Source organism: Rhopalosiphum padi, chromosome 4, assembly GCF_020882245.1.
Source record: "Rhopalosiphum padi isolate XX-2018 chromosome 4, ASM2088224v1, whole genome shotgun sequence".
NCBI lineage: Eukaryota > Metazoa > Arthropoda > Insecta > Hemiptera > Aphididae > Rhopalosiphum > Rhopalosiphum padi.
In genome coordinates this window covers 19,028,509-19,055,688 of record NC_083600.1, presented here as the reverse complement: position 1 = coordinate 19,055,688, position 27,180 = coordinate 19,028,509, and the positions used below count along the sequence as shown (strand labels likewise).

The window sequence follows — 27,180 nt, the reverse complement described above, 5'->3', positions numbered from 1 at the left end:
GCTTAATCTTATGATTAGACCATTAACATTGAAACTATTATGATATTTTTGTTGTTATAAATTTATAAAATATTATTCAAGAACATTTTGGGTTAAATTATCTCAAACTACAAACAGTTTTCTATCAGAAAAGTTCAAATGCATAAATACATCACTGTACTCTTTATTGTAGGTCACAAATAGACACATTAAATTCAAAACTAATAACAATAATCAAAAAAATTAGGTTTTTACATTGTAAAAGGATCAATAATTAGGGTATATAAAAATAAAACATCATTTTATAAAAATTTATACATTTCTTCATTTTTTGCAATAACAAAAAAAACAATAAAATTTGTTTTTCTTACAAAACGTATAAGTCTTTTTTTCTTTTACCAATATCAAACTTTTATTGTTCTTTCACACTAGTCATTGGGAATCGATTAGTGTTTGGTTTATAACTAAGGCACTGATTTACATTATACATTATAATTATTATTTTTTTTTTGTTACCTTTGGACTAAAATCCAGTCTTAAGGTATTTTAAAAACAATTAACAATTTTAAATTTATTATACAAGTCATTTGTTCCTTAAACTAGGCACTTAATAAAAAATATAATAAATTAATCAAATATTGTTCGATCAGTCGATAAGTCTTAGGCTAGCCATAACTTTGCCCTTCCATAGCGGCAACATCTGATTGTCGTCAGTGATTTCTTCTTGGATGCCGGTTGATGGAGATTCATCAAATTCAGTAGTAAAGAAATACCTGTGTTACAAATATTGTAATATGTCAAAAATGTGCATAAAATATGGTAATACATCATGCTTAGCTTAGAATGAATACATTTATTTTTAATGTCTCAAATTATAAAAAAAATGTTACCTGTAATGTCCTTTCTTTGGCATACATTCAATAAACTGTTTTAATGTGATTGGATGTCCAGCTATTTTCTTCCTAAATGGGAATTCTTCGTCATTGAAATTGTACACGACAGTAGTGGTGGTTGGTGGTGCTGTCATTGTACTAGACGTTGACGGTGTAGCTGATTCTTCTGCAGGTAGTCCACGGCCAGATGATGAAGAAGAAGTCCTAAATGACCATTATTATTAACATAAATATATAGTAAAAGTGCATTTTAATGTGAAATACTAAATAATGTATCATGTATGTGTGACTGATTTAAAATTATACAAAATGACAGCTTTTTTCATTGATAGTTATTAAATAATAAAAAGTTTACCTCTGTTTGTGATTCTTTTTCGTCATCTGGTCATTGAGCCTGCGACCGGCTTCGATCAACTGGTTATCTGTATTGGGGAAAGGTGGTGGTGGCATATTGGGGTCAGCAACAAATGGTTGCTTGGGCATGTGATTTGTCCAGGAGCCGCTACTACCACAATCTACGTTAGCGCAATCTAAAAAAAAAATCCAATACATATTATTAATGCAATGGTTGATGACAAAAAAAGATTATTAACATACCGTGGGAAGAGGCTTTTACAGTCGTGGTATTATTGGACGCAGTACACCAACTGAAAGCTGGACCTGAGTCGGTAAGTGCATCACCAGCACACATTGGACTCTCTTGAAGCCATACCATACAACGATTAGTCGACCGGCTAGAACAGCAATAAGACATAATGGTTATTTATTTTTAATGAGTGATTAATGGAATGTGTATAAAAATAATTTATATCAATGCATACAGATTTAATTTAATTAAATTGAAATATAAAATAAACTTACTCCTCTCTCGTCTTATTGACATTTGTAGGCAATTGTGATTGTCCGGATACAACACTGATTCCACTGTCAGTCATTGTACGTCGGCTACCCCAAGTGTGACGTCCTAAACCTAATCATTAAATTGAATATATTAATATTTATAATTTCATTATGTTTCAATGTGTGCATACTCGACACTCTAAGCTCTGGATTTGGAACGAAATTTTGATAGTCTGGTATAGATCGACTCTTAGGCACATGGCGACCCGGTTCAGAACTATCTGCTGTAAAGTCAGTGTAATTGCCACTATCGTACCCAGATGCTCGATTATCCTGATAATAATATTTAAAAGTGTTACTATTATATTGTTTGACCAAATGAAAAACAAACATACTTTGTCTCTACGTTTGCACAGATTAGGATTAGCTGCTGCCAGATAAGTACTGGCAAACTGCTGAACAGGCCGGTTGACTTTGCCTGACCCTTGTCGCCTGTGTAACGATTGTTCAGGTGATTTCGGTGGCGATTTAAAGTATTTTTGTACATGTTGATCTAAACGTATAATAAATGTAAATAAGAAGAAAATTAGAAAAATAGATAGTAAGAACAAACAAGGATGTATGTTCTGTCTCAAATAAGAATAACTTCAGGTGAGGACTAGTTTATGCCCAGTTCTGTTAGACTACAATTATTAATTACATCAGTTTTCAACCATTTTTTTTTGTCAGCTTTTATTGTAAACAATCAGTTGAGTATGTGTTACCACACTCATTGCTGCTGCTGTGTACAGAAGCTTACAGCATGAAGTTACTCTTAAATGGGACGAGTGCATAGGTAAAAATGTTAAAGGTGTATTAGTAAAAAAATTACACAAGATAGTTAATTGTTACATTTAGTTAGTCCATAACTAACATATAACAATGTTATATTGATTTACATGTTAGTACAATATTTTTGAGGTTAGTATATTTCTTTATTATTACATGCAATATTAACATTTGATTCAATAAACACACCTAATATTTCATCATCACTACCATCAGGTAGTTTTAGAGATGCTCTAAACATTTCATCTAACATTTTGGGATCATCAATTTTGCCAGATTCGCTGTCAAATTTAAGCTGAAAAAAAATTTAACAGTTAAATATAATAAAAAAAAAATTGTAATTAGCTCACAAACCTCTGAAAGATTTTTGATCAATTTATTATCCCATTTCTCTTCATTATCACGTTCCAGTTTTATTTTCTCTAACTTTTCAGTGAGTATAGAAGCAAACATCTTTGGTTCCATTGCTGGTTTCTAAAAACATATTGGTTATTATTGTTATTAAAAATATTGAAAAATTAACAATAACACAGAATTACTTACATTGCATTGAGGTTCTCTCATCGTGCGGGGGATAATTGTAGCTGTCATTGAGCCCTCAACATTTCTACGAGCATATTTCTGCACTTCTTTCATTTCTAATTGAGCACTTTTTTTGGCTATAATTTTTGGGTCACGAATCTCAGCCAATTGCCTAATAAATTAATTTTAATTAAATATTTTGTTTTTGCTTTCATTTTTGTACTTACATGATTTCTTGTTGTAAGGTAGAAGTGAAATTATAAAAAGACAGACTTACCTCCTTAAACAATCAGTAGAAACAGATGCTTCGCTAAGACTAGCCAGATCACTGTCCTGGGCTGAAGTTGGATTGTAAGATACGTGCGTAGCTCTAGGTTTTGTGCCCCACCAAGATTGGTGATAAGGGGTGCTGGGATTTGGGTTGTAGATGCCCATTTTTGAAGTCTTTGCTCTACAATTGATTACCAAGCACACAAAAAAAAAAACAATCCAAATACAATACAATAACTAACATTAAAATTGCACAACCATAAATGATACATTTAACAATACGCTCAATTGCTAAATACCATTATTTAATAATAAGCAAAATGTGTTTATAAATATTCCATTTCAACAATTTGTAAATAAAAAATGTTGAATGTTATAGTATTACTTTTTTAATATTATTTAAATAATTTTTGACTAATAAATTGTAATAACTAAACACTCCAAAATGTATTATACTGTAGGCATCTCTAATTCACGTGCAACAACTATTCAAAATAAAATATTACCTTTGTAAAAACTCTCCTTTTTCCAGATGAGACCTTTGTTTTTGGGACATATGCAAAAGGGACTGAGTCAATTTCATGGGAAAGTCTTTAGATTGCTTAAGTTCATGGGTAGACAATTCAGCATCTTCTTTAAGAGTTAACAAAGTTTGACTGCGATCTGGAGGTGCTTGATATCTTGAGGGCACCACTTTTTCTTCAGTGTCTGGTATATGGTTCACTACTTTACCATCATAAAAGCTAAAACAAATTAATAAAATATAAATAAATTTAAGGTATTAAGAACAATAATAATTGAACATTACTAAAAATTTAGCTTACTCAATGCCACAGTCCAGAGACCGAATATAAGCAATGTAGGTATCAGATTGTAAGAATGCCGGATACAATGTATCATTTAGAAATTTTTCTACTTGTACAAGGGCTTCGTCAAACAGATTTTTAGGAAGTGCTGTTTTGTTGGCAATGGATACTTTAACCCTCTGCATGACGTACCTCCGACATTCTTCATCTATGCCTAAATCTGCTTTTAGGAACAGTTTTCTAAAACAAAAAACAAAAGTTATGTTACATAAATTTCATAACATTAAACAAAAATATATTTATTTATTATTATTATTATTATTATTGAGGATTTACTTGTAAATAATTGAACGTAGCTTATCAGCTTTTTGGTCTGTATGACCATAGAGCCCTTGACACGCTAACCAAAACTCGAGCACCTTGCTGCATTGTTGCCCTTGTCCAGATTCTTCTTCCAGCTTCAAGTTTTGCCGGAAAAGATTCACACCATTGGGGTCGGCCAACAAGCTATCTAAGTTACGGGCCCATAACATGGGCCCAGAGTTTTGGCCATCATTTGGGGATAATGATCCCCGATCACCACTATCACCGTCGGCTGGTTCGTAATCGTGACGTGCACCGCATCCAGCTGAAAATATTATTGGTTTACTAATTAATACATGTTTATTAATATTAAATAAAAAATTATTATTAAGATTTTACCATAATCTTGAATGCTGCATGCACGGCATTTGGAACCAGCCATTAATAATTCGGTTTGTGTTTTGCGACATCTTACACATTTATTTTCTTTAAAATTTAAATATTAAAACAATTTATTAATTTAGTTCAAATACATAATAAATCTAATTTATAAAATATCTTATAAACTCACCAAAACTGTTTTTGTATTTTTGACCTAAACATGCGTTGTCCTCAGACGATCGCTCAGACTCTTCTCCCGGTAAAACTTTTGGTCTGGCGGAATCAATTAGTATATTATTATTCATCATAACCGTAGGTATGGAGCTATTGGTGTCACGCTCCTTGCTACCTCTGTTACAGGCATTTCGAAATAGATCTGCAACATAAAAATGAAATTATTCATTACATACTGTTTTTATTCATTGTTTGAATTTTTATTATTATTATTAAACATGGATGAATGAAAACAAAATGGCTGCTTAGCAGTAACTTAGCTGTTGTAACCAAACAGTTTCATCACACACTCTTTATAAAATCTCAATTGCCTGATTTAGATGATATGTTATGCCAAAACAAAATAATAAAATGATTTTGATGAAAAGTTAACCAAGGGAAAAAAATTAATACTAAGGAAATACAAACCCATAAGGTATGATTACCGGTTTTCAACAAACATTGGTTATGATAAGCTAACTGAATAGAATAAACAGGGAAAAATATGAAAGTAAAACTATCCTAAACAATACATACCACAATCCATTTTATGTGGTTTTTTTATTTATATTTTTAAGGTGAATATAATAATACTAAAAATATGATATGGGTGAACTGCGCACAACAGAACCGGACTCAAGTAGTTGTCGATCGATGAAGCGGTAGTACGCAGAATCAACGCATGTTATGGTAACGCTGTATAAAAGCCACCCGGATAATCGATAGCGAATACAGTTCCGATTGGAGAATGGGGAACAATAAGTCATAAAAATATGATATGTGCCAGAAGTAGGGTCTTTTTATTGCACAATAGGATTTTCTAAAATTATGATTTTATGGATCAATTCATATGTCTATCAACATCTAATAAGTGGCAGAAGGCCAGGTACAAGCTACCCTTAACCTTGTGTTCTTGAGATTGGAATATATGTTTATTATTGACAGGATCTTTTTGATAAAATATGGAATTACTCCAAACAATGAGATATTATATTGGTATTTAATAATAAACAAATGGTATACTTCAATCCCTAAGTATTATATAATAAACAGCTGAAACTTAACACAGGGAACATATTTCAGAAAAAAAAAATAATAATGCATTGATAATATAAAATATTATACATTAATATTTATTGTTAAATTTAGAAATAGATGTGCCAAGTAATTTTCATATAATTGTTATAAAAAAAATAACATATTCTTATATTAAATACTAGAATTAATCAACATTTACTTAAAGAATAGTATTTGGAGTGTTGAACGAATTAACAAAACTATTATAAAGTTGTTAATTCATATAAGCAAATTAAATACTTATTTATCATAGGAATGTACTATATAACCTATGTAAATCCTTACTGTTAATATTTATTATGTTTATTATTAATCTGATATTTATTTTCATTACAATGTATAATAATTCATAAGACATATTATAAAATCAACTTTTAATTTTATCAATAAAAGTAATTGCTATTAATTATTAATATGGCAATTATAATTTTGTTATTACAACTTAGGAATTTAAGAAGAAAAGAAACTTTAGCCTTGTTGATTACATTAATTATATATAAATTAGTCTGAAGTAAAATTGCAAATCATGAATTAAAATAATAATGATAAATATGATAGGTAAATTCAATACAATAGGTTATTGCAAGATAAGATTAAGTTATTATTTTGAATAAAACTAAATCAGTTATTATTTATTTGCCAAAGTAATTCAACATGCTTAATAATTAAGTAAGTAGGTAGTTATAATATATTGTCAAAAGGTGTTTTTAATGAGAAAAAAACTATTTAAAAAGTGTATTTCACGGTAAAGAAATAGCAGTCAATATAAGTATATTATTAATAGAACAGTAACAGTAACAGTTGGAATAAATAAAAAAAAAGGTTTAATTATTATATTGAATAACCGACTATTTTAAGTACCAAGGCACTAGTAACTATTTATTTACTTTTAGCGATTTCGACAAAAGATAAAAATTGCTTTTTACCTCGAAGTCATATAAAATAATAATACGTTTAAAGGAAACGTCGGCAGTTAAGGGTGATGGTAGTGGTGGGATCAGGGTTTTTAAAATCACGAAGCGGCGCGGAAAAACGATAGAAAGAAAAAACTGTCTCGCGAAAATTGCATAAAACAATTTAGATAACGATATTTCCTTTGAATGGGGTTATCTTACCAGCTAATAAAATATTAAAATACTTTTATACTCTCAGGGGAGACGGTTTTTTTTTCGAAAAACAAAAATATAAAACCTACGCACTAACTATAAATTATTAATTTCTTCTTCCAGTCTCAACTGCAATTATTATACGATACAGCTGCGGCGTAACACCGCTACAGTATTAATTATTATAAATTATAATACTACAATACCATTACCGAGTAATTACTATATGGGCAAGTACGACGGCGGTAGTTAACAAACCGAGAGCTACGGTTACTCTGTATTAACTGACGTTTAAATGTAAAACCAAGACAATATACGGCGGCGTCGTCGTCGAGGAAATGGTGACGGGTCGTAAGAGGAGGTATGGAAACGAAAAAAAAAAAACCATCATCGTTACCCGCACCGGACGATTTTCGCGGGGGAAAGCGCGTGTAATAATAACAATAAATATTAAATACGCGACGTTCGATAAGGCTTCGGGGGTAAGTACACACAATATAAGTACATCATATACCTTTTTTATAATATTATGTATAATATTATATACGATACACGGCAGATATCGGCTAGTTATATTATACATAATAATATTATATATGTATATAGATATTGCTGCTGTGAGTTTTCGGATTTTTTTTTTTCGTTCGCGTATTCCGGATTCCCAAGGTCGACTGTGACGAGCGACGGTGAGGGTACGCGGGGGAGGGGGGCAAAAAGGAAAAAAAAATATACAAAACGCAGCCGTCCGCGGTTCGAGATAAAAACACAATATATATATATATATCATACACCTATGCCTACGTCGTATATTACTATATACGTTATATTATATATTATTATTATATACGCGCGTCCCGACGAGATTTTTACAACAATTCACTCTACCGTGAAGCGTAACTGCCTCGGGGCACTCGGCCACATGTAATTATTGCACCGGTTGCCTTGTACCGTCGTCGCCGCCGCCGAAGCCTCGGCCCCCGCGCTCCGCTGCCGACCCGCCGGCGCAGAACCGGTCGGCCTCTTTGACGCCGGGCTACGACGCCGACGCCGCCGCCAGTTCGTGTTCATTACAAAATTACACTCTCCCTTCACCACCCCGATTTTCGCTCGCTCGCCGACGCCGATGCCGCGACGCGAGCAACACACACACACACACACAACATAAAAGTTATTTTTTTTCCTCTCTCGGTTGCCGTTCGCGCGGCTCGGAGGTTTTTTACGTTTATACATTTTTTTTTTTTTTTTTTTTATTATTATTAATTTATTACACTGCTCCGGCAGGTGTGTTTTCTCCGCGCGCCCGTTTGATTCTCGAAACTTTGTGTTACTCATATACACATTTCCCAACCCCAACCCCACCCCGAGCCGTTAACTCCTTCTGTGTGCGTGCGCATTTATATATACATAAATACGAATACATTATTGTACACGAGATCGTATTAGGTATATATAGCAGAGGAGTATTATAGAGGATTGATATATACCGCGGCGATGGCGGTATAATATATAATATAAAAATATATAATATTATCGTACACAAGACGCCGACGAAATGGAAATCGTGTGTAAAACTCAACTGGGTTTACACGCACATGTCCCGCTAATGACAATATATTACATCGCTTTGTAATATAATAATAATAATAATATATAATATATACATTTTAATACGTATATATCGTATATATGCTTATGTTATATATTATTATCTGACCTTATGTCCGAACGATAATCCATAATCGTACGTGATAAATCGGTAACGGATCGAAAGATTTGACGTTTCTTCTCTTTATAATATAAATCCATCTGCTGCGTATTATAATAACACATAGAATATTATATTATGATGTATAATATAGTTTAGTCTACAAGTGCAGTAAACCGACATTTTACTTGGACACAGTTAACAGTATATTATATCATTAGCGAGCACATATAGACGGTTAAATAAATAAAAAATAAAAAACATCAAAGGCCCCAGAGTAAATGGATTCCGGTTCGTTTGTATGTTTTTTCTTCTAGATACTTCTCTACTTCTTTTATTAACCGTGTATCGAATTAGCGGCGATTCGAAAGTTAAAGACAAATCACCGACCGGGATGAGATAAAAGATTTCTTTCGGGAAGAAAGAATATATACATTATATTATTATATTGAAAATTCTATAAACTCACTGGAGACGATAGTACGGGTCGAACAAATTAAGATGCTGACCACTGGACCCTATATCATACAATATATATACTATAACATACTGTTTTTATTTACTTATTTTTTTAAAAACGAAGTACTCGATCGAATTAAAGAGAACCTATTCAAAAAGAAAATATATAGATACATATATTGGTTGCTTCTATTCTTTAAAGAAGTAGGGATTGTCGTTTTACAAAAGATTCATACACTTACCTATATTTTGTTTATTTTTATACAGCGGATTCGATATCAATCATTATATATAATATTATACTTAACTATAAAATATTATGGTATAAAAATTCGAAAATATCGTTTAAATCATAAAATTGAATACAAGTATGATATGGTAGTTTAGAAGATTGATTAGATTGATCACTAATTAATACCAACACAATTTTTTTACATATTATTATGTTCTTATTAAAACTTATAATATATAAGTAAACAAATATAATATTAAATAAGCAGTATGTTCAAAAAAAAAAAGAAGAAATTACGAGTTTGTTTTGTTTTACATGTCTCGTCGTCTCGAAAGGACTATTTAAACTTTTTCAATTACATTTATGAACATCAATTCGATGTAGATATAATAATATTATATTGTCACTTGTAAGGCTAATAGTTGAATACGCGAGGATTTGAAAAAATCTAGGAAAATTGAATTTTATCTAAGTATATCTCATATATATACTATTATATAATATATATTATATATCATATATTTATTATCCGATTACACGCAATAAAATTGCTATTACATTTATTACATATATTTTTTCTTGCCAAGCATGAAATATAATTTCATCGATTTATAACGGAAAAAAAAATATGTATAAGCGACAAAGTCATCTTCTCGTGTGATGTTCATAGACTGGAAAATGCACTTCTATTCAATTCCCCGCCCAACGTTACAGTGCAATCGGCACTGAAAAAAGAGGAGTCTGAGCGAATATTGCATTGAAAACCGCAATGGGATGAAAACGAAATCGAATCATCCGGTTTGCGTCTAACGTATGCTTTCGGAAATTTAATTTTTTCCTTCCTCTACTATACACTCAGCTCTAACAAAATTGTTTTACTTTTTTTTTTAAATGCGCATTTCACTCCAAAAAGTCCACACGATTGTATGTTTTGATTTATTTTTTTCTTCATTTTATTTGCGCGCACAGTTTTATATAATACCAATAAGCACAGTCTGTTGGCCACGAGGCATTCTTTTATATTATACAATAAGTTATTGGAGTTTTTTCTTTTGAACCTGTAGCAAAACGCGTACACAAAGTTATATTTCAAAATTTAACGAATGCACTATATATAGGTATCAAGGTACCTAGATATAATATTTTTAATAAAACAAACATATATTAGTAAATAAAATATAGGTAGTCCAAATATGAAAAAGTACAATTACAATTTATAGTTCTTAAATATTATCAAGTAACAATTACGCGATAAGTGATATAAATTTATTCCTTTAGTAGTTCTCTAAAAATCAAATTTACTTAATATGAAAAATAATGTTTGTAAAAAAAACCCAAAGAAATCGCGATGCTGTAGGTTTCGAGTGCGTTAAAATTTTTATTTAGTGATATCTACAAAATATATACCTGCGAAAAACAATTCTGAACAAAGCCAGTATATTAGCATTTGTTTTTAAGAATTTTTTAATTTGTTATATACTACCATTAGAAGGAATAGAATGAATAGATGCAATAGGTTAAATTTTTTTATTTCGAAACATTAAATATATTATTATTTTTAACTTATAAGTACAGAAGTGTAAACTTATAGATATAGACGAATCGTACACCTAATGATGGGAATAGGTTATTTTAATATAATTTATAATATATTAATATATATTATGTATAATTGTTTAAAATTAGTCTAGATCGTTAGGGATTTAGGGAGTTATTTTTTGTCGAATTATCGAATTTCATCAAAATTTAAAATTATATTTATGCATTTTTGACATTTTTTAGTGGATATATCAAACAAAATTGTTTTTGTCAAAAACAGGTGTTGCGTAAATATTGCCATTTTTTACATTCTGTTGGATTTTCATAATCATTTTAAAAAGTACTAGAAACCCCCCTTCTACTTTTGATTATCAGAAGTAACAACTAGATCCAATTTTCTACAAGAAACCCATTTAAAAGTTTAATATTGAAGAATTTTTCAACTCCAAAATTGAATGAGACATATCTATAATAATATAAATATATTTATTTATAAAACTTATAAGTAAACAAAGTTACGTAACAAATGTTATGATTACAATAAAATTAAATGATGGGTATAGTAACTTGTAATAGTAATGTAGGTACTATCATATAAGTAGCACGTAATGGTTAATACTATATTAATTCGTTTTATAAATTACAAATATTACTGAGACAAAATCAAAAGCGTATAAGACGGTAAGCTAGGCGAATATTGATAAAAAAAAAAATCAATAATGACCAAATTCAGACAAATAATGTAGTCAAGTCTAATCAATTTAATTATAAATACAATTTTTAACTTTTTATCAACTTATTTACTACGTGTGCTGGCATAAGCTTCAGCACTTAAATAAATAGTTTCCTTTTTTCTGTTACAGTACTTAATATAAATTATTGTATAAATCATTATTACACGGTTAAAACACGATAATTAAGTATTAATTTAAAATATGAATAATTAGACTTTTGAAAGCGAATAAAAATAAACAGCAAGTACTATTGTCAACAAGTTATTTTGTGATAAATCTACAAAATCTCTTGTGAAAAGTCTATTTTTTTTTTATTTTATAAACAGAAATAATAACAATAGTTGGGTAAAATACAATATTATGCTAAACTAGGTATATGTTACCTACGAACAACACGAAAGAGTTCAACGTATTGACAAAGTGATTAAATTAAGAAGAGATTCTCTCCCAACTAAACGCATTGTAGACCGTCTATATGTTTTAGAGTCAGTCATCAACGGATCCAGTGACAAAACCGGTAGTGTTGTCGTACCCGACTCATCACACAACGACGAAATAAACGCGCGTTTCCGACCATCTAATTTCCATTTACTTCGTCAAATAGTATATATCTTAGTATACGTATAATGTATACGATGTCAGTCACAAGCCCTATCTGCGTATGAATACATGTGTGTGTTGTCCTTTTGTTACTGGAGGCCAGGTCAAGATACACAGGCACAATTACAAATGTGTCACTAACAAGATATAGAGGACAATCCCAGAAAAAAACTTATGGTAAGAGCGGTGCAAGTGAGGGAGGGAAGAAAAAATACCTCGGTATATAGATTGTATTCCGACTTCTTCGGTTCGATTAGTCGTTCAAGATAATGGCGGTACAGACACAAAGCTCTCTTTGTCGGTGAAAGAAACGGTCTACAACGCGAGGGCACTTGAACGTTTTTTTTTTATTGTTTATTTATTTTTTTTTTTACAGAAACGGCCGGATCCGATTAGAAGGGAAAAAATGTAGGAAATAAATCGTATATTTTCTACTGTGTGTGTGTGTATATATGTGTATGTTTGTTTGTGTATAAGCGATAGCATGAATATATATAAATATATCTTACAGCGGACAGACTTAATAGAACCTCGAGACGGGATGCCAATGACACAAACAACGGTCTGGCGGTGGAAGACCGCTCCTTCATAGGATAATCTACCCCCCTGGGGTGGAATGGATTGGTACTTAAATCCAAACCCGTTTTGGAAAAGTAGGCAAACTATAAGAAATGAATTGGAAAAAAAAATATCCAAATGAAAATGTTTAACCAACAATCATGACGCAACAAAACAAGTACGATAATTTGAGAGCAGAAGTAAATAAAGATACGATTAAGGTAATTTCTAGAAAAACACAAATACCTATGCAATATGCGCGAATTAATTTTTTCACGAGTACATTTTTAAATAGGTAGAAATTATAAACATTGTAAACGTATTTTCAATAAATACTATTGTGTTTATTATACATGTTTGTACGCAATACATGTAATCAATTAAAAGTGCATTAATTGTATCAATGTTAATATTTACGGTACAACTATTATTTTTAGGTTTTATACAAATCTTTGACGATCAAATTTTATTATATACAGTGAGTTCACCAAAAGATACAAATAAAATATATTTTAGTTGGATGACCTTGGATTGAAATGGGATTTTCGAGAAGTGAAAGGAATACATATACCTACATTTTTGAAATTTTTAAAATTTTAACCCTTACAATACGTGCTGGTGCAATATAATTTACATTTTTTAAACATTAACGTCAATCTTTTTTTGGAGTTTCAAATAAACAATCTTTATATTGGTCTTATCTAAAAATCATCTAAATTGCACAAAACTTTTCTTAAAAAAATTGTAATCGTGAACATAATATACTCGATATATTTAGGTACAATAAGAATATTGTGAAATTACTATTTGTACACGGAGAAAATAAAAATAGACACATTTTTAATGTGTTAATTTTTATAATTTTCAATACCTTAAATAAATCTTAGTATGCATATATGAAAGCATATGCCTTGAATCAATAATAAAAAAATAAAATATTAAAAACAATAAATTAGTTAGAGAATTAGTAAATTCACAGTTATTTTAACTTTGTAAATTTTGTAATTAGAACAAATTTTTTACATAAAAATATCAATAAAAAATATTCTGTTAGGTATACTAATTTGTAAAAAAAACTTGTGGTTCCTATTTTTAAAATAAAGTAGATTGTAAAGCACATACTTGTACCGAAAGGGTTAAGCATTTAAAATTATCTCAAAATCTAAATGCGATTTCAGTAGGTAACCCTGTTTTAATCAAAGGCCATTTAGCTGAAATATTAAGTTTTTGAACAATAACACTGAACACGCTATATATTTAGGATACCTATATTTAGGTAAAAGCTTTAACTAAAATCTTCCTAACAAAAAATCTTAAAGGTTATAATGATAGAACATAATTATAATATTTAAATAAATACTTATTCTAATTGTATATTTAAATATACTGTTTATAAACGCTAAATTATTTATAGTATAATCTAATTAATTGGGCTTATAGTAGCATTTTTATAATAAATTAATAATATATTTATTTAAATTATTGGTGAATAGGTAGTTAAAAAATTATTAAACTCACAAAAAATGCAAAATTAAATTATATAAATTGTTTTAAATCAAATAAATAAATTGACTTTTACATAGGTACATTTGAATATTTGATGTCATTTTCATAATAAACAAACCAAAAAATAAAATTTGATTAACCAAAACTTTAAATTATCTATATACCATTGTCTATATTTTTTCCATTTTATTGTCTACAGAATTTAAACTCCACATATTTTTAAGTTTATTAAAATATTAAATTATTAACGCTTATTAATTCAAAAATATGTAGGTATTATTTATAAAGAATGATATAATTATTCAAATATTAACTGTCTAACAACAATAATAATAGGACAAAGTATAAGACGTTAGTAAAATATCATATAGTATATGATCATGCATTAATTGTTTAAAATGATATTTAAGTAGCCTTTATTATATATACAACGCAAAAATTATTAAGAAATTCATATATTTAATTTTTTTGAATATCTTCTTATTATAATGAAAGTATATTATTATACTAACAGTAGGTATATATAATAAAACTCTAACTCAAATTATTTGTTTTAAATTTTTTTTTTAAATTATAAAAATAATACATACCACGAAAAACACATAGTGTGATAGAGCATAATTTATAAACTTCTAACATTGTCATAATACGGCGTAAATGAACAAACACAGCAAAATCGTATTTATTTAAGATCCACGTAGGGAGGGCAAAACCGTGTCGTCAACATGAGCGGGCGAGACAGAATGCTGAAAGTCATCGGTAAGGACTGCGACAAAGGGTCTTTTTCTTTCGCACTTTAAGTTCTCTCCACCCCCGGCGCAGCACTGTCACGACTGAAATTGATGCTCCTCCGACTCCACGCACAAAAGCTGAAGAGTTGTTTTACGAATCAGAAAACAACGATATTAAATAATATAAAGCCTTGGCGTGTCCTAGATTAAATATTACACAAAAGGATCAAAAAGGACTTGCGATCCTTTGACAGCCACGTCGTATACTAGGAAGAACTGCAGCAACGCGTCGTGTTAAAGATTAATAAAAACTCGAAAACGAAAACGCGACAGAGTTTAATGAAAACGAAATGTCAACTTGGGAGGTGTAAAGAGGAAAAAAGAAGCATAGGAGTCAAAGGGAGTTCGGATGTCAAAGGGACTTTAGTTTTTGTGTTTGAAGATTCATTTTATTTTTTAACGCCGTGTACGGCATATACACATGATAAATGATATAAATGAAAATAACTTCATTGTTTGAATCAAAATTGAAGCTCGACAAACGTCAAATACAAGTAATTTACAGAATAACTATGTAATGTTTTCATGTGTTTGTATACTCATAATATCAACAGAAATTTAATATTTCAGACAATACCTATTTTTATTAAATATATAATAATACGCCATACTTAACTTGTATATAATAAAAATACAAATACAAATAGGGAACATTTAAGTAACTGAATTTAATAATTGGTACTTATATAAAGTTAAATTACGTCAACCTTTGAGCTTTATTTAAGGTGTACGTAGGTACACTATTATAAATACAAAATCGTAACACATTAAAACCAATAGCTTTTGAATTGTGCATTATAACAAATTTTCATATTGAAATATGTGTAAAATATGTATTATAATTTATGAATATAAACTATAAATTATATTCAGAGAATTATATCGATTTATTTCTTACATGCTAATAACTATTTAGTATTTATATTATACTGATTTTTATTTTTATATATATATATATATCTAATAAATAAAAATAGCCATTGGTTTTTCATTGTTTTTTTGTTATTATGTACGATTATAATATGAATAATAGTATATTAATAATATCTTATAATGATTAATAGTAATTTTAGTTTTAATTAAAAAATGCATTGATATGTAAAATAATAAAAATAACATTAAACACATAATTTATTAATAAAATAATGGGAGATTAACGAAAAATACTCAAATTATTTATTTAGAATAAATTAAATTGCCTATATTTTAATTTAACGTATTTACCGTATTATTCAAATACTGTCTTACTTACACTATCTTTCTATATATACTACAGAGACAATTTATTAAACAATATTTCTCTATACACTACATATTATAGGCTTTTATACATGCTGTCTATTCCGAACATTGGCATTTAAAAAACGTAAGTTGACTGGACATAATTTCCGATAAAGAATGGACAAAACGATATATGTATAGGGATGCCAACCAGTATACATATATAGATGGTTATCGGCGTTTAAATTTTTTTTGCTATGGACATCATGGACAGACCAGTTTTGTCGGTGCCGTCTATTTCTCTTTCATTTTATGTATCCGTGTTGTGTGTGTATAGTTTTTTCCCCATTTTTCTCCTCTCGCAATAATAATCTGACAAGAATGCACACCAGGTATTATGTGCGTTAGATACGGTCCCACCCAGCCTTCCTTCACAAACAACATTTCTATACCCGGAGTTTACAGCGTATGTTTTCTTCTGTGTGTTCGTCTGGCCGATGGCGACGCCTTCCTTCGATCTCTTTGCCGCCTAGGACAGACAATATTATTCTAACTGTAAAAATGTCCCTTCCTTCTTTTTCCTTCGAATACTTATTCAGGCGATAAAATCTAGATACCTACACAATATCATAAAACGTAATATGTACTGGATCATATACATGTATCCTGTGGCTGTGATGATGTAAAATATATTTTTATTTACTATAAACGATTTATTTAACGTTGCGTATAATAGATTATGTTATGTAGTTATGTATTTTTATATGTTACAACAATTAAACACCCATAGTATAATAAATGTACTTAATTAATGCATTTATAAAATAATTTAAATACCGGTTATTACAAATGAGTTATTACTGATTAATTTACAAGAATTTGAATTATGATAATTGATTATAGTTAAGTCTTAAAAGTAATTTGTGTAAACAGTTTAAATATTGATAATAGCGGAAACTAACTTTTATAAACAATTAAGGGATAGTGAATAATATAATCGGATTACTGGATGCATAATTGTATATATTATACATAGTAAACAAGAAGAATAAGTTTTAATTAATGGTTCTTAGAATAGTGAATCCTTTTTTCCGTTTCAAAAATATGAAAGAAAAATCTGTAAGCAGCTACATTACGTAAACTAATATATTATATGGCTATTTTGAAAAATAATCTCACTTTTAACACACACCCAGAAAACGTACGTTTAAAAATGGACCTCGCTGTTGACCTTAACCTATAAATTGCAGTGCCAAATTGTTTAGTTCATCGACTGCTAAGATGTATGACGTATTTCTTTCCACTACCTTTCTAATGTCAATCTACAGAATACTATTAAATGATATTATGGTCACGTAATGACGCATATTTAATAATTGATAGATATTAGGACGATATTATTGATCGAACTAAATTAACATACGGTATACTAGGTGGCAGCATAACGATTAGTTAGAATATATAGATACCGGAAATGGCATTATGTGGACCGTGACAAGATACGAAACATAAAATACAATAGGTACATTGTGTCCCCTAAGTTCACGGATAAAATATAATATTCGTTATTCGCTGAATTATTGCAATTTTGTCATCAGAGCATTACCTACATTGCTTTTATTTCAACAAAAACCCTCGTTTTACAAATTCATAACCAGTACACTAATGAATCAGTAATGATGATACATGTCGATTTAGCGCATATGTATATATAAGTACTTAAGTACCAAATATTATATCGTTGATATGAGTATTATTAACGCTTATTTATAGGGGTTAGATACTGTCCAAATGTTCACTATTAGTTATTTACATAAACATATACATATAAATATAACATATTATAATTTATAAGGCTTTTCGTACCCCTTTTTTAAAGAAGTCATAAGACACACAATAGCACGAATAACGCCATGCCGGTCATCAAGCACCTTATGTATACGCCACGAATAATATATGATAATATATTGTTTCGTAAAACGTTTGCATCGTTGCGGCAAACCGTTTGTACGCGGAAGTGGAAAAAAACTAGTCACGGTCGGTAATTTGAACATTAGGCGCGGCTCACATTTAAGCTCGCTGTGTGCGCGTGTGTGATAGCATATTATAGGATACGTTTTTTAATTTATTTATCGGTCAGCGTCTTTTTTGCCCTGTAACAACTCGCGGGCAGCGGTTACGACGAATATTATATAGATGTGTTAGTATATTATATTGCCGTCAATTCTGTTTTCGACCACCCCACGATCGGCCCCTGTCATCTGCCCGGCACGATAAGAGACTCGTTTTACGTCAGTTTATTATACACCGTCAACAAACCGAAATAAACAATAGGTCGGACAGTGGACATTTGCATAATATCACGATTTATAATACGTATAGCCGTATAGATATAATATAATAATACGTTTATTATACGCGCTCGGACCATACAGTACCAGCCAGTACATTATGTTATATAGATTAGGAGACACATATCTCAAACGAAGTACTGCGTTTTGTTGGATTTTATAACGTCCAATAAAAAGAAAGACGAGTCGAGTATAGTGGAAAAAATAAAAATCAAAAATCCGTTACACGCGACCTGGCCGCCGCCGCCTCCTAATGGTGCACCGCCCAAACACCACTCGTCCCACGTCTGCACAAGCGGCGGCGGCGGCGGCGCTATTTAAAAACGATTTTTAAAAAGGGGTAATTATACGCGAACGTGTGGCGCAACGGAAAGACGTCGCGCGCGCTCGCGTGTGAGACGGACGAGGACGCTTCGTAAAATACGGCGGCGAGTCCGTCGACCGCGGCACACCACCACCACCACCGGCAACGGCCCCGTGGCGGCTTATAATATTATTATATTATATACGGCGAGAAGACGTATACAACTGTAGTGCAGCAGGCCCGTCATACCCACCTCGCGACGGGTCCTCTGTAATTACGAGATAATGACGACGACGACGACGACTGCGTTTGTGTATCGGGACTTATTAAAGCGAGAAAGAATATTACGTGGACGATCGGTGGTAGTGGCGGAGGCGGCAGTGGTGGCCCGCGGGGCTATATACGTATACGTGTCGGTCACAGATCAAAGCAATCGCCACACAATGGCCCGAGGGGCGAGAGCGAGCGGTTGAGTGGCGGTGGTATAGTGGCGGACGAGAGAGAAACCGACGCGCGCGACTGAGACGGGGAGACGACGCGTTGAATCGGTACGCGCAAACGGCCACCAGTAGAGATGCCACATGTTCGAACAGCGAGCGCAGTGCGTCTCAAATTTTACCGTCTTCTCGGACCGACAAAAAAAAAATTAATATTAATATCCTACGAATATAATATATTATGTAAACCACAGCTGATAATATGATATAACAATAATAATATAGAGCTGTAGCAGCAGGTATTGTTTCCGTGATGAGTACGATGGATACATATAGATTACGTTTAATATTACAATTTACAATGGCTTTAGTGTGTGTGTGTAGGAGGTGGGATATTAAACTTAATGGTGTGCATTCTGTTTTGAATTTTAGATTTAGACACACACGCATATGGACATGCGACGACTTTGCATAATCGTCGATCGATAGAATGAATACTTTATATAATATATATATATATATATATATATATAATGAAACGTGGTGGAAGAGTTAATTTTTGAATGAAAATGATCATAGAAAAACAAAACCTCTATAGTCGCCAATCACCTCGATCGCGTTATACTTTTCTATATTAGTACGAAAATAAAAATTTACCAAATTTTATCAAAAAAATATACATAATATATTATTATTTACATATGTATACATTCTAGACATCTAAAACATTACAAGTACTACAATACTACACCTATTCATAACTAATTCGTATTCAAATGAACAAGCTATACACGAATTTATAATGTTAAATGCATTACCTAGTCATTGAGAATAAATGTCACTGCGTTGTTAGTTATACACTCAAGCGAAGTTTGAGGAGCGTTTTCATAGGCTGTCTTAAAAGTGAATTAAGCTTTCAACTTTCATTACTTAATATTAAACGATTATATCGACCATTAAATATAATATATTATTCAATCTAATAAATTGATTCTCTTACAAAATTAATATGGAGTTTATATAAGTTGATTTTATAAAACATAATTAAGTATTTATTTTCTCTGATATTCTCCTTTTTCATTATAAATACAAACAGATGTAATAACAAATTTAAAAAAAAAATCAAAACCCTATTCCTAATGTAATTATAATTTTTTCATTTATAATGCCTTCTTATTACCGTTATGTTTACAAAAGTTTAATTGTAAACAATCAAAAATAAAAATAATAAAACCATGCTACTTAGTTGTTGCAAAACTGCCAAATTGTGTACTTGAGGGGAACCTTTCAAATATTAACGAAAAAAAAAAACCTTTGAACTGGAGCCAATTTTTTTTGTATAAAAATTGAAACCAATTCAACATCATTATATTTCACAAAAAAATAAATAAATAAAAAACAAAACAAGAATGGACAAGGTTTCTAAAAATAAACATGAAACGAAGTCTTTTACCTTATTATGTCGTATCTATCAATTTCTGAACAAAAGTGTATGGGTCTTCAAAGTTTATCACTTTCCTTTGATGTAATGAAGGCCAAAGACTTTTAAATCAAGTACCAACCAACACGTAAGCTAGAATAAAAGAGGGAAAATGAAGAGGTTTCTAGACATCACAAAAACAGGTGACTGTACAATAAAATATCGAAACTACAAGCAACCACTTAAACTTTTTTAATAAATAACTCCACAAAAGACCTTTGACAACAAAGTTATTAATATTTTTCATTCCTTTATTTTTTAGGTTTTACAATATATAATTAATAATAATAAAAACGTGTGGCTGTGGAAATACTCAAGAGGAAAAGTTTCTTTTGATGTGAAGTAGCCCCAGATCAAAGGCAAAACAAGGTTTGATAAATTTGGAGAGACAATTCTTTTTTTCTCTCTTTGAAATCAAATCATGTGACCAATCACGTTTCACACACTGTTGCCTTTCAGTTTCTCAACTTTCTATAGGTATCTACACAGTTTTGGAAGCGGTTGTGTATATTTTTTTTTATTTTTTTTTTTGTATACATAGATACATAGTTCATAGCAAAAAAACTTTAAAGCCATAATTGTTTAACAGGGTTTCTAAAAAAAAAAAACTATAAATATCAAACAAATTTATCATAATTGTCTTAAAACTGTAATAACTTAAAAAATCTTAATTAATTACAGTAGATATTGCAAAAAAATAAAATAAAATCCTAATTAAAATATTTTAATCCTAGTTTAATCTTAGTTTATTGGTTTATAGTAGTAAGTGGTTACGACTTTAAATATATATTATTAGGTAAGTAGAAGTTTATACTTGAATTAACTACAGTATATTTCTATTTTCATATCAAATCATTGTTTAAAAAGAATAATTATTAAAAATAAATAATTAGTAAATAATATATTTTGTAGTCAACTATATACACAAGTAATTATTATTATAATATAAAATTGTTTAAAAAAATGTCAAATAATCATTTCATCTTAATGTTTAATTTAAAAATTAATTACTTGGTACATTAATTTCTCTATTGTGTATAAAAATAGTACAAAATTACATTTAGATACTTTCCACATACAAATATGTGTATTATAAGTAAGTTCTTACATCATAAATAAAATTTGGATTTGTAATTTTATAATAGTATTACTTATTTTTTTAACCCCAGATATGTGAGGTGTAACAAAATGAATAGATGATAAAGAGACAGGGAGGCATTTATACTGAAAATATGCATTCTAGTACTACACATAGATCTTCTTAAGAAAACTTGGGTCAGATTAAATCAGAAATGCACAGAAAAAAAAAGGGGGAAAAATGTATGCACAAATGAAAAATTTTAAGAGCCTAAAGCAAAGCTTGAGGGCGTAGATACTAAGACGATAAAACACATAACATTAAACTGTCAACTAAAATATGTGATGAAACTATGGAACACTTTATTAAAGTATCCCCCAAAAGGATCTTGGGTGGAATCATTAGATATTGATAATAAATAAAGTATGTTATTTAAATATTTCAAATGTTTTTAAATTTGTGTTCAATTGTTAAGATAATTTAATTTAGTGCTATTGCTTATTTTATTTCTTAATTAAAAATTACTTATTTTACAATTTTATCATGAATCCTAACCATAATTATAATTTAAATTATTTATGTACTATATTTGTGTAAATTAAAATAAATGTGACAATATTTAATATACAATGTAATAGTTCCATCTAAAATCTTTATTGTAAAATATAACAATTTTTATCTATTAAACTGCATGACGTAATATTGCAATCGGAAGACAGCACAGGGAATAGTGACCGCCAGGACCCACACATTTTTTTTGTACTATACTATTAAACGTACCAGTGACTGTGCGCCTCATGGTCATCAGTATAACCACTGCGTCACTTTGGACCCAAACACCATAATTCATAAATACAGAATAGGTAATAAAAAAACATAATAAGTGGTTTTAAAAATAATAAAAAATTTTTTTTTATATTTTAAATATTATTTAAAAGTAATTATGTATCATAATAAGTAGATAATATAAAACTATAAAATAGGTAATTTAAAACAAGAATAGCATTATAAGTATTAATTATTTATAGATAAGTACCAACATCTATATTGCATACTATAAAAATAATAACTAAAAGGTTTAAAATATCTTAAATTCTGAACATGCGAATTTAAAATTAAAATTTCCGAATTAGGTAAACAAATAATAATTATAGAGTCCCAAAAAATTCATATAACCCCAAGTATAAAACCATTACACATTAATAAACAATTTTAATGTGTTTTTCAGCAACAAACTAGAAGAAAATTCCAATTTATTGATATAAAATTCTTATAGATTACTGTTGACAAATAGACATTTAAATTTATCGATATTCCAAAAAGATAATTAGGGCAGTATGTTACTTTTAGATAATACATATTATATTATTATACTTATTCTATTTTGGAAATATTATTGTAGGTACATTCATTTGATTAATACTGACAAATCAACATAGACTTATGGTCTAGCATTTAGCATAGAATACTCATATTTATTCTTGTATTTATTATTATGATACATTACTTAAAGACAACCCTCGCTTTAAAAAGTACTTAACTTTTATTTTAACTCATAATACATTTTATGATAAAATACATAATATATACCTAATACATTTAAAATAGAATTTAGATAAAGCATATTAAAACTATTCTCTTTTGGATACTAACTTAAGTTGAATCATTGATCTTAAATTATAATTTAATTATTAAGTTTGTTTTGTCATTACTTAATATGATTCAAAACAAATTTAAATTAAATGGAATAAAACATAAACATAAGTATCATTCTTTGTGAACCTAACATTTTTCAATCAAATTTTTCTTATCTAAGTATAAATTTGTTTATAGGTAGGTAACTTGTGATTAATCTATCATTGAATGCATGACTAGTTAATTTAAGTTACAATTGCCTATTATATCTGTTTATTGTTTTAGGTATCCAAAATATACCTTATCTGTAACATATAATTTAAAAATAATTGTATGAAACAAAAATTATAATTGACTATTGATTGTTAACAATACCCTCGACAATACTACGACAGTGGTGTAAGTATTTAATTGCTCATTATTTAGTAAATCATAATTATGTGAACTACTAATTCTAAAAATAAAATTCAAACAAACTTTTTACAATGTAAATAGTAGTAGTAAACTAGTAACTAGTAAGTAGGTAATTATTTCATGTTAAAAACAAAATAATCTAAAGTAGAACTCTGTGTCTACTTTTAAGTTGTATAGGTAAGTAGCAATTCTGGTAACAAAATTGACCATTACACATCAACATAAGTGCAAGAATTTTAGAAGAATATATAGCAACTTACTAAAATATCAAAAAAAAAACTCTTATTTAGGTATTTCCATATTTAATTACTATAAAATATTTTATCCATGCAAATAAAGTATAAAGTTTTTAAACGATAATGTTGTAGAAGGAATGTATCAATGCAACTATACCAAATATAATAATGTATACAACACAATGATAAATATTAAACATTACTTAGATATTAATAATTAATAGGAATAGCCAATAGGTAATAATAATTCAATGAATAAATGAATAATTAATATTCCTTGGTTATCTTTAATGCTAACATGTCGATTTACCAGCATCATAAGTATACCTTATTATTACCTATAGGTTAAGTTAGGTTAACAATGATATTCTAGAGATATTTAAATAAATTTAATAGAGTAAAAATTGTAAATGTAACCTTAAAGATGCAAAGCCATGAAGGTGAATAAACACAAATATAACTATTAACTGTATAAATTAATGTGAGAAATTAAACATAGGCCCAAGTAGATGATCTTAATGTTTCTAGTAAAAAAACATACATATTTATTATATGTACCTCTAGTCCTAACATATAGGTAGGCATTATTATTGTAAAATGTCCAATTTGTTTAATGTAACTATTGCTATGCTAATCTTTACAATCTGGAAGTGTGTGATATTGTGTTTGTGCAGTTACTAACTAGTTTGTAAACAGTTTGTGGTTTAAACGACAAATCAAAAAAGTTTAAAGCGTTGTTTGTAGACTTTTCAAAGGAAACAACAAACCTACAAAACACTTGTGTAAGATCAAAAGACCATACATAAAAGGGTTTACTTTCACTAGGTATAACATTATCTCGGTAAATGGCATGATGCGCACAACCTTAATCGCTGTGTGACCGACAAATAGTCAAATGGACGTTAAAGTAGCCACTGTTTGTACACACTACAAGTGTTGATGTGTATCGATGGGGGGTAGGTATAATATAATCGGAACCCATTTAAATCGGATTAATTATTACAGAAGAACAGGTCGCAAAGGGAGCTGGGGCATTTGTATAAGTATGATATTCATTGTTAACAAATAAAATAAATGGGTTGCGTGTGTCGTACAGTTTTACACACAAACATACATACATATATATATATATATGAAAAGGGCTTTGGGGAGACTTCAAAGGGATTTTAATATTATAAACACAACTGATGGGGGGCTGGGAGTCGGTAGCGTGTAGGGTGGCGGCGGCAGTAGTGCTAGCGGCGCGGAGCGGGAGGGTATCGAGTTAAACGGCAAAACGCGCACCGCCACATCAAAGCAGAATCGGAAAGCCTTTGACGAAGAACACTCACCTCCACTGTCAGACGGGCCTTTGATGTTGTACACCACGCGCAATCGTCGTCACGTTTATTGCCGCCGTGCCGCGTAGAAACGTGCCGGAAATCCGATGACACTCGTTGTGCGCGACGACGACGATACCGTCGCGGGACATGTTGCGCACGACCAACGATGTCACAGGACGCAAAACAGCACTAGACCGACGGTGTTGGACGTAAAATATAATATACGATATTTATGAAATTAAAAATCAAAACAAAAAATTAAATAAATAAACAAAACCGGCGGAGGCGGCGGACCGGACCGGACGGGACGGACACTGACGGACGGACGGAATTCCTGATGATCACTGGCCTGGTCGCGGCTGTGTGCGTCGGAGTTTTTTCTTTCTCTCTTTTTTTTTTTTTCGATTTTTTCCTCTCTTTTATTTTTTCTTCTTTCCCCTTACGCGACGACCGTGTGCGTGCGTTTCGGGATCATGTGCGTGCGTACGCGGCCAATGTGTGATGTGCCGCCGCTTGTGCGTACGCCGTGTACGGTATATAGTTTGTTACAGCGCCGGGAACGGGAAGGGGGCGAACGCGTCGGTCGGGCGACGGGTGGCGGTGGCGGTGGCGGCGGTCGCCGATCGAGCGTCGCGCGCGGTGCACGCGGACGAGATTTTTGAACGCACCCCCCGCCACCGACTCGGACGGCAACAACGCCGAGTGGCGGGGATGCCGGCGCGACCCGCACCGCCACCTGTGGGACAACGGCGAAACGTCCGTCGGCATCCCGACTATGCGACGACCGTTAGCGGTTTGAAAACGAACACAAAAAATAAAATATTATGTACGCCGGTCGGCGGCGGCACTCGGCATTATAATATTAATAATAATAATAATATTATATGGGTACCCATTATTTACCCTCCCGAACAATACCCGGCACCGTTTCCAAACTGGTTTTGCGGCGAAAATTTCGGGACGCCGACGGTATCCCAAGTGTACCGGAGCAGAGTGCGAGCACGTTAAAATAATAATATTCCGATGTGCGCTCTCTGCGGCCCTCTTCGAATCGCCGTGTGCCCGTGTCGTTCGTCTGCAGTAATTCTGCTACCCCCTGTCGTTTTGCCCGTGCCCGTGCAGCGTGTGTAGTGCCTGCACAACACGATTATGATATTATATTATTAATATTACGTCGCCATGTTATATATATAATAAGTGTATGTGTAATAATATTACACGTTATTATTATAGGTGTATATAGTTTATTGCGCGAAACCGCCGATTTCGATATTATTTCAATAATATTTATATAGATGCCTATCCGTCGATGCCCTTCATGTGTATTAATTGTATTTCTATTTATTATGCGGTCTTGGTG

The 27,180-nt window shown here is 30.8% G+C and overlaps 1 protein-coding gene across 3 annotated transcripts; it reads right to left on the bottom strand.

Moving 5' to 3' along the window:
- Positions 1-147: 147 nt before the first annotated feature.
- Positions 148-26,326, bottom strand: LOC132928812 (axin-2). Of its 3 annotated transcripts, none has more exons than XM_060993708.1 (17): positions 25,830-26,326; positions 5,013-5,198; positions 4,841-4,927; positions 4,475-4,766; positions 4,157-4,378; positions 3,839-4,075; positions 3,340-3,513; positions 3,084-3,234; positions 2,895-3,014; positions 2,730-2,835; positions 2,108-2,265; positions 1,904-2,045; positions 1,734-1,842; positions 1,470-1,606; positions 1,228-1,402; positions 870-1,076; positions 148-752 (listed from the first exon to the last, which is right to left on the bottom strand). In XM_060993708.1, the coding sequence occupies exons 2-17, from the start codon at positions 5,128-5,130 to the stop codon at positions 626-628; spliced, it is 2,562 nt and encodes an 853-aa protein (XP_060849691.1). In that variant the 5' UTR covers positions 5,131-5,198; positions 25,830-26,326; the 3' UTR covers positions 148-625. The 3 variants fall into 3 exon arrangements, with proteins under 3 accessions (XP_060849691.1, XP_060849690.1, XP_060849692.1); XM_060993707.1 differs by lacking the exon at positions 25,830-26,326 and adding an exon at positions 15,142-15,211; XM_060993709.1 differs by lacking the exons at positions 3,340-3,513; positions 25,830-26,326 and adding an exon at positions 15,142-15,211.
- Positions 26,327-27,180: the final 854 nt, after the last annotated feature.

What these genes read in the sequence shown, in the direction of transcription:
- LOC132928812 (XM_060993707.1), bottom strand. Translation starts at nt 15,196, where the DNA reads ATGACAATGTTAGAAGTTTATAAATTATGCTCTATCACACTATGTGTT. An exon ending in TCTACTGATTGTTTAAGGAG is followed by an intron (nt 3,235 to 3,339) that starts GTAAGTCTGTCT and finishes TTAATTTATTAG; the next exon opens with GCAATTGGCTGAGATTCGTG. An exon ending in TCCAGAGCTTAGAGTGTCGA is followed by an intron (nt 1,843 to 1,903) that starts GTATGCACACAT and finishes TTTAATGATTAG; the next exon opens with GTTTAGGACGTCACACTTGG.